Below are 14,212 nucleotides of genomic sequence, written 5' to 3'. Positions count from 1 at the left end.
GAATGTGGAAAAGACAGACAACGTGATTTCATTACTCTGAAAATAGGTTTGAATTTATCTGGACCTCTAGGGATCCTCGGAGCACACCTTGAGAAATGCTGCTCTCAAGTACAGGAGCCACGAAGTGTCCAGAATTGGCGCTTAGCGCGTGCCTGTCAAATGAACCGTCGGACTCTGTCACAGTTCAAACGAGGAAGCCGAGGGTTTGAGGGGCTCAAAGCTCATACAGCACACGCCTACACTCACGGTCACTACTGGAGCGCCCCCGCCCTTAGCGACCGCTTCCTCCTTTCCAACCGGCCGCCCCCCTCGCTTTGCTCGGGCGTAACCGCGGGGGCAGACACCAGCTCCGGGGTCCCCTCCCGGAAGCGATCAGCCTGGTAACCGGCGTCTCTGGCTACCCAGATACAGGCCCCGCCCCGCCGCTTCCATGGCAACCGCGCTCACGGCCTAGGCTTCACCCTCCCATCTCCCACTTCGGACTGAACCATTCGCCTCAGGTACCTTCGCAAGGCGGAGGGCAATAGGGGAATTTGATAGAACTCCTGTTAACTACTCTGCTCCCATTTTTCTACCTAGCTTGAACTATTCACTTCTTTCTTTCCTCTTGCCAATGTTTCTGAGCGGGTAGCGCTGCGCGTCTTCTTTCGGGCTGGAACCCTCTCTCCCCTCAGCCAAGGCCCGTAAGTGGTCCGGCGGGCCAGGGAGGCTCGCGGTCGGCGCGGGTTGGCTCAGAGGCGGGGGCGCGCGCCCGATGGGGCGCGCAGGGGGCGGAGCCGCGCGCAGAGGGGGTGGGGAGGTGGGCAAGATGGCCCCTGGCGAGTGAGTCACTCCGGCTCCCTTCAGCGGCCACTGAGACACCGGGGCGGGGGGTCCTGCCCCCAGTGCCGCCCTTCCTTCACTCCCCCACCCCCGGCGGCCCCCTTCTTTCTTTCCTTTCTCCACCTCGGGGGGCGGGCCGGGTTCTCAGGACACCATGTCGGACTCTGAGGAAGAGAGCCAGGACCGGCAACTGAAAATCGTCGTGCTGGGGGACGGCACCTCCGGGAAGGTCAGTCGTTGAGCGAGCCCGCCGTTCCGGGCCTGCAGGAACCCCGGCGCGGCCCCCGGCTCCCCTCAGAGTCGTCCCGGTCGCCGGGCGTCGCCTCCTTACCCCAAGCCGTGGGGCCTCTAGGTCCAGGCCCTCCTGGCCTGGGGGCGGACGCGAAGTAGGAACTCGGTGAAGGCTGACCAGAGCTGTTCAGCTCCCCCTTTAAAAAATAAAAAAAGTCATTCCCCAATTCCCTGCCTGGATCGTGAACTCCGAATCCGTAAAGACTCGGGCCAGCTTCGCCTCCCTGGGAAGCTTTCCAGCTTCTCGCCTCTCAGAACTGGCAAGGATCTGCCAAGGCATCTTAACCTCCTTTTACTTTAGTCCAGGTCACACTTTGCCACCCCCCGCCCCCACCCCCGCTCTAACGTTTTTGATGCCTTCACTGCGCTGTGAGCTCCCAGGGGCTTGGCTCTGGAATCAGATTCGCTGGGTGAGAACTGGGACTCCATCACTTAAATGTCGGGGCATTGGAGAGCAAATTGCTGACCTATTTGTGCCTCACGAGTAAAATGGCTATTGATAGGGCTCATCTCAAAGACTTGTTTTGGAGATTAAATGTGAAAATACACATAAAGCCCTTAGAATATGGAGTGCACTCAATAAACGTTAGTTATTTTAGTATCATACCTGTTCATCTCTGTTCCCGTTACAGCGCCTGTCATTATAAGCATGCATTCAGCAATTTAATGAGTTCTCATTGTGGGCTGGATGCTGACGGTACAGCTGCTAGCACGACAGAGGGATGCCTGCTTTAAAGTCTAGCCAACCGTGATGCTTGCTTGCTGAACGAATGAGTGAATGAGTGCGTGATAATATCAGTGCCAGCCAGCCAGTTAGTTCACTTACTTCCTAGGCAGGGATTCTTAATCCAAGGTCTGTGGAACTCCTCAAATGGAATAAATGTCGTCTGGTACTTGCCCTGGGGAGAGGGGTCTGTATCAAAGGGGTCTGTGACCCACTCTCAAAGTAAAATGAAGAGCCTTTGCCCGGGATGCCTTTACACTTGTCCCTTCTGTCAAAGGAGCCAACACTTTTTCTGGCAATATTGCTGAAGTTTATCTCTCTTCTACTTCCCTCCCTTTTCCCAACTGAGTCTTCAAAACGCAGGTTATTATTGCTACCAGTTTCCCATTTATTGCTTCACATTTCCCTGTTCCTCTTGCAGTTTGGGACCTGGTTTCTGTAGTGATGACTTCTCTTTACATCTTCCCTGGCAGTCAGTACTGCTCAGCTGCTCCTGCCTGCTGCCTGATCAGCAGATTTGAGTTTCTAGGGCCCCAGGGAAAGGTGATACTCATGTGCTAAATTTGGAGAATTCTGTTAATTTCTTTTATGCCTTTCTGGATACTTTGTTATTGATTTTTATTGCTGAGGAAAATAACTTAATATGCTCTAATTACCTTTAAGCATTTTGGGAAGAAGAGAACTTGGGATCACTTTTATTTATGCAGTATTATATGATTTTTTGTATACTTAAAATCTTTTTGAATGGATGAATTTTTACATATGTCATTTTTGTTAACACCTTTATTAGCTTTAATAAAAATCTTGTTAAATTTTTATAATTTTTTCATTATTTAGCTTATCTTTTGAAGAACTTCTAATATTTTACTTCCTAAGTCTTATTAAATTTGATTCATAAGTGAGTTTATTTCCTGTTTAAAATTAAGACCATAGTTGGTAGTACTAATACACTTGTAAAAAGACACAAAATTGCCATCATCCTTCATTCTCCCATAATTGTTTAAACTTTTCATTTTCCTCCCAGTATTTATCTGCTATCATACATGAATTACTTAGTTGAAATTTGCTCATAATTTTGTATCGAGGTTTTTCATTTAGCCTGTGTTTCCCCCTTGATGCTAATTTAGTCTGAATAAGTCTTTCATCTCTGCTTGTTGTACAACAAAGCATAATTTTTTCATTTCCATATCATTGAATTGGACTATCATTCTGCTTCAAGGAATAACAGTAATATTCTTTATGGTGCCTTAACTGAGTCTTCATATTCTTGAGTAAATAATCTGTTTTGAAACCTTAATAGCTTTTTCTGCTAGAAATTTCCTGATACAAGCATCTGAAATCTAATCTTTCATCATTCATATTGTATCAAGCATTTTTTTCTACCTACCATATTGAGCTCTCAAATTATTGTCAGCTACCAGCATTCCTATTCCATTTCCTTTACTGTCCTTTTATGAACTCAGCCTCTTTCTTCCTTACTTGTATCCTGATGTAACTCCTGGTCATTTTTTTCCTAACATTAGTTTTTCATGCTTATTCTCACACTGGGCATTTTTATACACACTGGCAAACGTGATTGAGTATTGCCATTTTCCAATGAAATTTAGCTCCTCCCCCGGTAACAAGTGTTTCTTTTCCTCTCCTTTTCTGATTCGTGCTTTTGATTTTATTATGTACTTAAGATTTTCAGAAGCAGAGTATTCTGTTTTTATGGTATCTTTTCAGTGTTAGTAAATGTAGTATGGTTAAGAATTGTTAGCAGAATTTTTCCAAACCAGAAAGAAAAAAAAAAAAAGAATCAGATAAAAATGTTTCAGATATGATGGATGGTTTTTCACTTCATAATTGTTTAAGAAGGGTGTTTATACAATGACCTGTGAGAGTTATTGAATGTGAAAGGTGGCACAGAGTCCAGATAATTGAAGAGGAAGGTGCCTCCCACTAATTCAGTTGATCTTCTGTTTAATTTTTATAGCGAGATGTCAGGAGATGATATACGAACCCATTTTTGTATTCTGTGTGTTCTCAAAGACCTGTAATTTTGACAGTTTATACTATATTCCAATTGAAAGTGCTAGCTTTATGTTTGCCTCAAAATTGTGCCAGTGGGGCTTTCAAAATCTAGAAGTCCTGTCTCCAAAAAAAGAACCTTATGTAGAATTATTCTGAATATACATTATTATAAAAATATTGAAGTTTGAGAATCTTGAAAGTGAAAAACTACCTGGAATGACATTATGCCGATGCTACACGTGCTTTGATTTTCTGTTTGACTTCTAAAAGTATTTCAGCCATCCATATATTAAACATTTTGAAATGTCTGTAATAGTAAAAATGGTAATAGTTATTTTGCTCTAGAACTCTGAGCCTCTTCACAGATGATTTTGTGTTCTAAGTTGGATAAGCTCAGAGACATGATTAAAGCTAAATTAAAACCAAAAAGCTTTATGAATGAATGCGTACCGTTTTTATTTTGACTTTAGTTTTGATATTATTGTTAAATGCATTAAGGAAGCAAAATATATTTCAATTTTGATGTAATAAGTTTGTTTGTCAATGTTTAGCAGAACTCTTTTCATGTGGTAGTGCTCAATAGATATTTGACCAAATATTTTAGAAGTTTTTTACAAATGCTGAGTATTTAAATATTAAAAAATTTGGAGTTAGGTTGTGTAAATTACCGTTTTTATGAAAAATGTGGTTCTTGTGTCATAAGGAATTTTGATCTTCTTGGTTAAAGGAATTGAAATTTAGCCAAGTTTTCTTTTGCATTTCTATACTTACATCATAATGTAGTATAATAAGCTATCTTGGAGATTCTTATCTTACATTTCATTATTTTAAAGAGTTGACATGTAATTTTAAGTTTTAAAATTAAGAAGGACTATTTTTCTCTTAATTTTGAGAGTATGTATTGTAGAGCATAAAGGCTTAGTAAAGCTGCCTTTCTTTTGTGGGGAACTTTAGAAATAGTGCATTTAAAATGTTTAAGAAACCTTTATTTCAGGTGTTACCACAATGATGAATTATTCTTCTGCTTTGATAAGAAATGATACTCGAAAAGAAAGCTCCAGAGTTTTTGAATATAACTTTGAGTTTTTTTTTTTAAAGTTGATGTCTGTCCCTTCTGGTTATATAATATTCTTATGACTTTTTAGCTTTATGCTTCTTAGGATGGAAGTATTTATTTTGCCTGCTTTATATTAACTTAAAAAAAAAAACAGGTTCTTTATTTAAAAGATGTATTTTTTCAGTCATTCTATAGAATCATTTTCACTTAACATCTTTAATATAGAGAAAAATTAGATACTTAAAGATAATTTTCTTTATGGAAAAAAAGAAAAGAGATTCTATAAGCAGGTTTTTCTGTCCTTAATTGATACTACTACTTATTTGCTGAGCAGTCTGTGCTCTTAGAATATTTAACCTCAGAAATGAAACTGGAGTTTCTCTGAAATTTTTATCGAACTGATAAATATGGCTATAAAAGATTCATACCTTTACTGCTGCTACTTCAGTATTTCCCATAGACAAATTTCAAATTTTAGTTTATGGCAAGAAGAAGGAGCTTACCAACCAGGGGATTTAAAGAGATCTAACTGATTAGTGTATTGTCCCCACTAATAGCTGTTGGCAAGTGAGATTTGTCTGGTAGGGTGTTAAGTCTGTCTTCCCCTTGTAACTGATTAAATTGCTTAAAGTTGCTTGGATTAATGAGAGTATATGTGTTAAGATTACTTAGTAAGATTTAGTAGTGGTTTTATGCTTATATTTATTAAATGAAGAAATTAATTTTGTTATTCTGTGCATCAATTTTTAGACCTCCTTAGCTACATGTTTTGCTCAAGAAACTTTTGAGAAACAGTACAAACAAACTATAGGACTGGATTTCTTTTTGAGAAGGATAACATTGCCAGGTAAGAGACTAAAAAGTCTTAGACATTGTACAAATCTTACAATAAAAGACATAAGGAAGAAATGTATAAAATAAAATTTGGGACTGCTTCTGCATTGAAATATTTGTAATCAGTGAATCTAGCTTAGAGAGGCTACCTTTCTTCGGTATCCATCATGAAGGCATATTGACCGTGGATATGAGAAAAAAGTTTATACACTTCTCCCCTACCTTGTTTTGGTCACTATACATTTTTTGAGGATAAACAGTAGTTGATTATAAAATCCTAAAAAGGTTTTGAAAAATCAAATGCCATACAATTGTCAACAGATATTGTATTAATTGTATTAATTCAGTGTGGAAATATTGGGGGGGGATTATTATTTAAAATATTTTGATTAGCTTCTGCTTGAGTTTTTTGTTTTAGAGAAAGTTGGAACAGAAGTATGTAGCTATGGAACTTCTATGCTCTAATATGTGAATGCTGTTTTATGCAAGGCAGCATGAAATTGCTGGCATTTAATAGACTACTAAAATTTAGGGTCCCTAGGCACTCATAAAAATACAGTTTGAGCATTCAAGATGTTTCAGTTCACCATGCAAAGAAACTATTTAGATGCCAGTTGCAGCACATTTTGTGGGAAGTACAGAGAAATAATAACAAAAAAAAGAGTGGTTTCTGTTTTAAGTTAGTTTCTGAACAATTGGGAATTTAGAATACTGTTTATTCACTAGCAGTGGTTAAATTATGTATTTAAAATATTTTATTAAAAGCAGTTTATCTTTATTGACTTTAGAAACCAGTCCATCTCTCTCATCTCTCTTTTCTAAGGAAACACATTTGAATAAAATAGTTGCAAGTGTTAACGTCAGATTCATATACTGGAACGTGAGTGATATAGTGGGAAGAGGTTTCTTAAATTCCAATATTATTGAAATATGTTAAGCTTTCAAATACCCCATTGATTAGGCAACTCCCCATGGAAGTTTTAAAGCAGCTAATGAAAACTTTTGGTAGTTGGAAGCATTTCATATATCTCATTAGTAATAATATTGTTGATATGTCTTGTATTATCTATATTGTGCTACCAATAAAAAATAGAAGATAAAGTATCAAAAAAGAATTCTAATCTTTCTTTTACTGTGTCATTGCTCAGCAAGGGGTTTAATGAGAAACATAATGTTTTGTTTGCATTGTCTTTCAATGTATTCAAAACTGAAAATGTCAATTTATTTTTATTATTCTTACCCTTATGGATAGGTGAATGCTACATTCAGAATATTTACAGCAGTCGCTAGCAGAATATATACACAAATCACATAATATGCATGTTGAAAACTTAATTTTTTTAAAAGTTTTTTCAGGGAAGTCAGTTGTACTTAAGGAACCTCTTAATATAGTATTTAGTTATTAGCTCTTTTGTTTAGATGCTGAATTAGCAAAAGCACCAACTTTCTGCTCATTAAAATTGTTTAACTTTTCTGATTTTTTAGTTGAGAGGTTTAAATAAAGGAGTAAGCACATACTCTGTTAAACATTGTCAACAAAGACTGAACATTTTATATATGTTATATATATTTAATTGTATACTTATTTCTGATCTGTTGCACATTACTATCAATTTTTAAATTTTGATTACTTTGTAAAAAAAATTGGTATTTATGGATTCCAAATTTGTAGTATAGTGTTTTAAATTTTGGAATAAGAAAGTACTTAGGTTAAAAAGTGACATTAGGAAATGCATACTCTTATTTAATGTGTATTTTAATTTTCCTGATTAGGTTTTTCTTTGATGGGCAGAGTTCCAGAAAAAATTTCTATTTTTCTAAAGACAGTTGGTTTTATGTTACTTAATCGACTCAAAATTATGGTAGAAATTTCAGTAGGAAAAATTGTTTTAATGTACCTTAGTTTTATATAATTAGTAGGTACATTAAGAAATGAGGTGAATAAATTACAGGGTTCATTGTATTTCCTTTACATGGTTTAACTCTTAATTTTAATTCACTGTGTCAGATGTAGGATGATTAATATTTGTATCATGTGCTAAAACGTTATAGGAAGCATTGTAGAATTTATAAAATTCATGTATGTAGATCTAATGTGTTAGTATTCTTGTAAATCTCCTGACCAGTTAGAATGTTAGGGGTGTAATACCTCCTGTCTATCTATTCGCATTCTCTTTATGCAAGTTTTCAAGGTCATTACTTTGCAAATACTCATCCATTTCATATATTTCATGATTTGGTATGCTGTATAGTCTGGATGCAACCACTGTGCAGATTTTATTGCTTAAAATAGTGTATCTGTTAGTCAGAGATTCTGCTGATAGAGCTTCTTAAGAGCCTTAGTCAAAATACTTTCAGGAAGCTTGCGGGTACAGTCCAGTAAACAGCGTTCTACTGTGAAAAGGATTTCTAAGTCTTTAGTACAAGAAGTGGGCAGACTTGTGTTTTTAGTTCCATCTTGACTATGCAGCACTTTAAGTAAGGTTAACCAAGGCACCAAGTGTACTTTTACAAGGTCACTGTTGAATCCTCTTGGTGGCTTTGATTCATACCAAAAGCAACTTACCTGTATTTTGTCACCTCATTTATTTTATTTTTCCCCTAGTTACATGCCATTTTTTACAGAGGAGCAGGAATTTTGTAGCATTTCATTTGGGATCAGATTGCTGAAAATTTCCTGAAAATTCCTTATTAGTTAGAAATTTATATTAGATAGATTTTTGATTTTTAAATTTTATAATATTGATTATTTCAGTACTCATATAGCTTTGTATTTATATCATTTTGAATATAGATTAGGAAACTATATATGTTTATACCTGTATAACTAAAAGGAATATTGATTTAAATCACATCTTTATGGGATTTTGTTTCCCAAATAGGGAATCCCCGTTTTATTTTTATGTGTAAATAATAAGCCTGGAATTAAAATGTGGAAGTTAAAAATATATTTCTAGATATATGAAATAACTATATGGTTAAATTTATTTGTTGGAATTATAATGATAGTAAAATGTCAATTAAATTTATTTTTGCTGTATAGCATATTAGTATGTTATCAGTAAGGCATACCTATTTTTATTGAGTCACTAGAATCTGTATGTAAAAAATCAAGCAAACAACCACCACCACCACCACAATAAAACAAGGTTTAAAAAGGTTTGGATTTTAAAAATTCCTTCAAAACACAAATATAAACCTCTTAGATGGGAGAGAACTGAAGATTTAGGGTCTTGAAATGATTGTAGTCAGAATATGGAGACGTAGTGAAGATCGTATTCATAAAGTTATAGTTGAAGTGTTCACAACACGTAATTCAGATAGGATCTGAAAACCAGAACTTAAAGAACGAAAAGGAAAGGGAAAAAGCTTCACATTTCTTGATGTGAGGTTAAGTGATAGGGATTATTGGCCATGAAAAAAATGGGAATATTGAATGTCTTCTATTAATTATTAAGTGTGGCCTAAAATCTTACTTTATAAAAGCTTTATATTGTTAAGCATTATTTTTTGAAGTAAGTAAAAAAATGACTGTGAAGAATTTTGCAAGTAAAATGAATAGAGCAATGCCTGTTTATGGGCTTCTGAGACTATTTTATATACCTCTCGTGATGGCATCACTGTTACCTGTTTAAATTGAGGAACCATTTATAGGAAAGCAAGTCTATCTTTAAGTCTTGAAAAACTTGGTTTAAGAAAGTGGGTTTATACAAGTTGTTGCACAAATCTTAGTCTCTGACATTTTTGATTTTCATATTCATAGTACTTAAAGAACATTTTGGTCATTACTCAGCGTTAAAATTGTGTGTATGTGGGAATGATATCGGGGTTAGGGGGGTGATAAACTTCAGTAGCTTTCATTAATGCTAATGGAAGTTCCTCATGTAAATCCTCTGCACGTTGGCAAATAGAACAGACCTACATCCAAATAATGGAAAGATTGTAATGCAAACTCAACAAAACTCAGAATACTAAGGGTGAAACTTTGCTGGTTAATCCAGTGTCCTACTTTCTTTTCAGTTGCAAAATTGAATGGTGTGTGACTAACCTCCAACTTTAGTGTTTTACTTTTTTTTTTTTTTTGAACATTCGTGTCTTTATAATCTTTTTTTTATTTTAAGTGAATGTAATTTTTCAGTTTCTAAGTTTTTATATTGAGTTTTCCGGATTTGTGAATGATTCAAAATGATACATTTTGGTGTGGGAGCTCATTTTGAAGGTATTAATTGAGACTTTTGCCTACCTTTGGAGTAAACTGCATAATTTTATTAGGAAAAATAATTTGAAATGTTAACCTAAAAAGCATACTTGATATTGTACTTGCCTTTTGTAGTTCAGTCAGTTGTACTAAGAAGACCTTATTTCATAAATTTTTGTATCAACCAAATATTTTGCAAAATATATAAAATTATTTTTAAGATTTCCTTTTAGTATTTTAGAATGCTTTTTATAATGCTTGCATGCAGAAGATTAATTATTTTATGAAGGTTTTGAAGCACATGTTATAATTTATTTCAATGGAAATGCTTTGGACAGGTATGAACGCATCATAATACTTAGTGATGTACTAGGTAGGAAGCCTACATCACTTCTGAACTGTGCTATCGAATGTATTTATATTTTATAGGTAAAATTTGAAGACATATAATTTTTTGATTGTTTACTCTTACGTGTAAAACCTGACATTTCAAATTTAAAATGATTCATTCATTCTGGTTGATAGTATGTAGTCTCTTTATTATTTAGTAGTCTGGTATTATTCTGTGAGTTTTAGAACCTACAGGTTTTAAAACCTACAGTGATATTCATATGTGCAGTTGGGTGGGTGAGTATATAAAGTTTCAATTTTTATTTTTAAAGTATATTTTTTACCTTACCGAACATGTGCTTATTGTTCTATTCTCCTTTTAAGGAAATTGTTTTTTTTTTTTTTTTTTTAATGTTTAAGAATTTTATGAATTAAAGCTTAATTTATTTTTTCTTGTTTTGAAGATGATTGAAGTGAGGTTTCAGGGTCTTGAGGTAAAGGTATAAACCTAGATCCTCAGGATGATTTCTTCTGACAACATTATTTTACAGTTCCAAATATCTGACCGAATGAGCTTGCAGAATAAAATACAAGTTGGGCTCGGAGTTTACATGGCTTAGTGTTTTGTGACCATGTGTCCAGTTGTTATATTCTTAACTTTTTTGTATTCTTATTTTTATATTTGTCTTTTATATTCTAGGAAACTTGAATGTTACTCTTCAAGTTTGGGATATAGGAGGGCAGACAATAGGCGGCAAGATGTTGGATAAATATATCTATGGAGCACAGGTATGATGTGTAATTTATTCCGGTACTAAAAATCCTCTCCTCAGAAACACATGCATGCACATACACATTCTTTCTAACTTGATTTTTATCCAGTAGGTAGAGAGTCTTTTTATACTTTTGTTAATTCTTTGGTTTCATGCATTCATTAGGCTGGGAATAATTTGGGTGAGGGAACTGGTGTAACTCTAATAGCTTTCATGTGTTACTTGTATTACCAGATATTGTTGTCAGTAGCTGAATAAATGCAGTAATAAATAACAAGTTGATATTTATTGCTGATTTGGTTATTGTTACTACTTTCAGAACATGTAAACTTAATGAAAATATAGGAGGAAAATTTCTATTTTAAGTAGCAAGGATAAAAAGCATATCTGTGTATATTTTGATGCTATAAATTAGTCTACTAAATAATTATAGTTGTTCAGGTATGATAGATACATTGATATTTTGTATCAGATGATTCAGTATCACTTATGTTTGAAGCACATACAGTAATTTAACATGACAATGTATTTTCAGAAGAAAATCTATTTTGAGGAAGAAAAATCAATGGAATAATTTCTTAACAGAAATTCTTTGGCATTATGAGCTTATAGAGATAATTTAAAACTTTTATAGTTAAAGTTACTGAACAAAAATAAAATATGCATGGTAATAATATGCTTTAAAAAGTTAATTACTTTTACCTGTTAAAACATGTTCAGTAAAGATTGATTGCCATTTTAATGCTTTGGCAGATAGTTTTGATTTAATGACATTAGAAGTATATAATGCCATTGAATGTAATTGTCTATCTGATGAAGTAGACTATATGGTATACAGCTAAATATGATGTGCATAGTTGTTACTGAGTTCTGTATTTAATATTTTTAACATGCTAATTTTGCTTTTGTTCTAATTAGTGTGTATCTTATCATCATAGGTCATTAGGGGGATTTTACTCATAACTTTAATTTAGTTCTTTATTGGAGTTTGGTTTTCAAGTGAGAGAATCATAATTTGGTTATGTGCAACCTCAGTTTAATTAAGCAGCCCATATGTTGAGGCAGTTATTAGTATGTTACTCATGAGAAATGACTCAGTTAAGACAAAGAGGATGTTTAGCACTCTACTGTGCAAGGTTTGGTTCTTGTCAAATACCATTGCCTTATTTTTGGATAGCAAATGAATTCTGAATTATTTTGTAGTATACTCAGTGAAGAATAAATGAGGTTTAATATGGTTCTGAATCATGTATAAAAGCCTAAGAGTTTTTTTCCATTATTGATATTTAGACTTGGCTCTTAGAACTCTTTCTTCTTTGCCTTTTCTTCTATGTTGTTCTTTATCTACTGGAAAATCTTTCTGCTCATCTTCACTTGTGGCTATATGACTATAATTCTAGCTATATTCTTATAAAGTTTACAGTTTAAGGGGATGTGATGGCATAAACTGTGTATCAGCATTTTTTATCTGTTATCAATAGAAGTTATATACATGTTCAGTTTTCTCTTAAAGAGTACTTTAAGATTTTTGTGTCTGCCTTTTTTATTGTTGTATTGGCCTAATTTTTTTTCTGTTTTAAAATGATTAGGTTTAATCTTCTTGACCAAAAGGGGGATGTGAAAGGAAATGAAATAAGCTTCAGTGGCAGAGAGATTCCAAAAGGAGCCGAGAGGTCACTCTGGTGGGCACTCTTACGCACAATTTAGACAACCCTTTTTAGGTTCTAAAGAATTGGGGTAGCTGTTGGTGGATACCTGAAAATATCAAACTACAACCCAGAACCCATGAATCTCAAAGACAATTGTATAAAAATGTAGCTTATGAGGGGTGACAGTGGGATTGGGAAAGCCATAAGGACCACACTCCACTTTGTCTAGTTTATGGATGGATGAGTAGAAAAATAGGGGAAGGAAACAAACAAACAAACAGACAAAGGTACCCAGTGTTCTTTTTTACTTCAGTTGCTTTTTTTCACTTTATTATTCTTGTTATTTTTGTGTGTGTGCTAATGAAGGTGTCAGGGGTTGATTTAGGTGATGAATGTACAACTATGTAATGGTACTGTGAACAATCGAATGTACGATTTATTTTGTATGACTGTGTGGTATGTGAATGTATCTCAATAAAATGATAAAAAAAATGATTAGGGTTAAAGTAGATACTAAGTTAAGGAAAAATTGCAGGAGAGAGATTTGTGGGAAGCTACAGTACTTTTTCCACTTACCTAGTTGTTAAAATGGAATTTGAAAATACCAGTCTTTTTGCTCTTTGCTCTATTAAAATCTGTCTCCAAGGCTGTATATATTTTAAATGAGGTTAGTCTAACTTCTAATGATATTTGACTGCGTATGTTCCTCCACAGCTAAATATATAAATGGAGAACTGGAGGACTTTCTGCATCTTGGGTTAAATCATATAAAATTGAATTAATACATTTTTCTTTCCTTTTAAAATCAGGAATAACGTGCTCATGAATTGGATTCTGTTAATTCTATGTTAATTCAAATCAGTTTTTAAGATTTATGTATTTTTATTGAGGTGAAAGTCACATAACATAAAATTAACCATTTTGAACGGTACAATTCAGTGGCATTTAGTACATTCAGAATGTTATATAACCATCACCTCAAATCAGTTTTTGAAAGTATATGTTATATGCTGTAACCTAGCTGCTTAAAATCAGCAGGCATTAGTGGGCAAATTTGTAACAATTTTGAAAATTTTCGTCTCTTTTGAAAGGACTTTAATTTAGTAAAATGCCACGATCTTCTTTGAATGTACCTCATTTCCTGGGAGAAGGAGACTGTTACATTCTTTCTTAGAGCTTGTCACATAAAATTTCTATTTTGAAGGTACATGTTGGCTGTTTTCTTTTTTGATGCTGCCTTTTTTTGGATGTACTTCAGAATTTCCGTAAATATTTTAAGCATATACCCTGTTTCGTTAAAGAGTAGTATGGTACCACATTTCTGAGAATTTCATGAACATTGTTACTATTATTATTTTGGAAACTGGGAATCCTGAGACGATAAAATGAGTGATGATAAATGAATGAAAATGTACTAGATTCATTCTTTCTCTGCTTTCCAGATATTCTTAATTAACTATGTAAAATACTTAGAGTGTGTTTCCCAGCAGGCTTTTTTGTTGAAATATATGCAAATTTTAT

At 34.5% G+C, this 14,212-nt stretch overlaps 1 protein-coding gene across 3 annotated transcripts in view; it reads left to right on the top strand.

Moving 5' to 3' along the window:
* The first annotated feature begins 790 nt into the window (after positions 1–790).
* The window catches only part of RAB28 (RAB28, member RAS oncogene family), a 126,548-nt gene continuing 113,126 nt past the window's right edge, over positions 791–14,212 (top strand). For all 3 annotated transcript variants that reach the window (XM_037829404.1, XM_037829405.1, XM_037829406.1), the window contains exons 1-3: positions 791–1,051; positions 5,658–5,754; positions 10,970–11,058. In XM_037829404.1, coding sequence (XP_037685332.1) covers positions 977–1,051; positions 5,658–5,754; positions 10,970–11,058 — 261 coding nt within the window. In that variant the 5' untranslated portion in view covers positions 791–976. The remainder of the gene's footprint in view (positions 1,052–5,657; positions 5,755–10,969; positions 11,059–14,212) is intronic.

The sequence above is a fragment of the Choloepus didactylus genome, chromosome 3 (assembly GCF_015220235.1).
Source record: "Choloepus didactylus isolate mChoDid1 chromosome 3, mChoDid1.pri, whole genome shotgun sequence".
Taxonomy (NCBI): domain Eukaryota; kingdom Metazoa; phylum Chordata; class Mammalia; order Pilosa; family Megalonychidae; genus Choloepus; species Choloepus didactylus.
The sequence above is the reverse complement of the archived record's forward strand: the minus strand, read 5'-3'. Positions and strand labels throughout refer to the sequence as shown.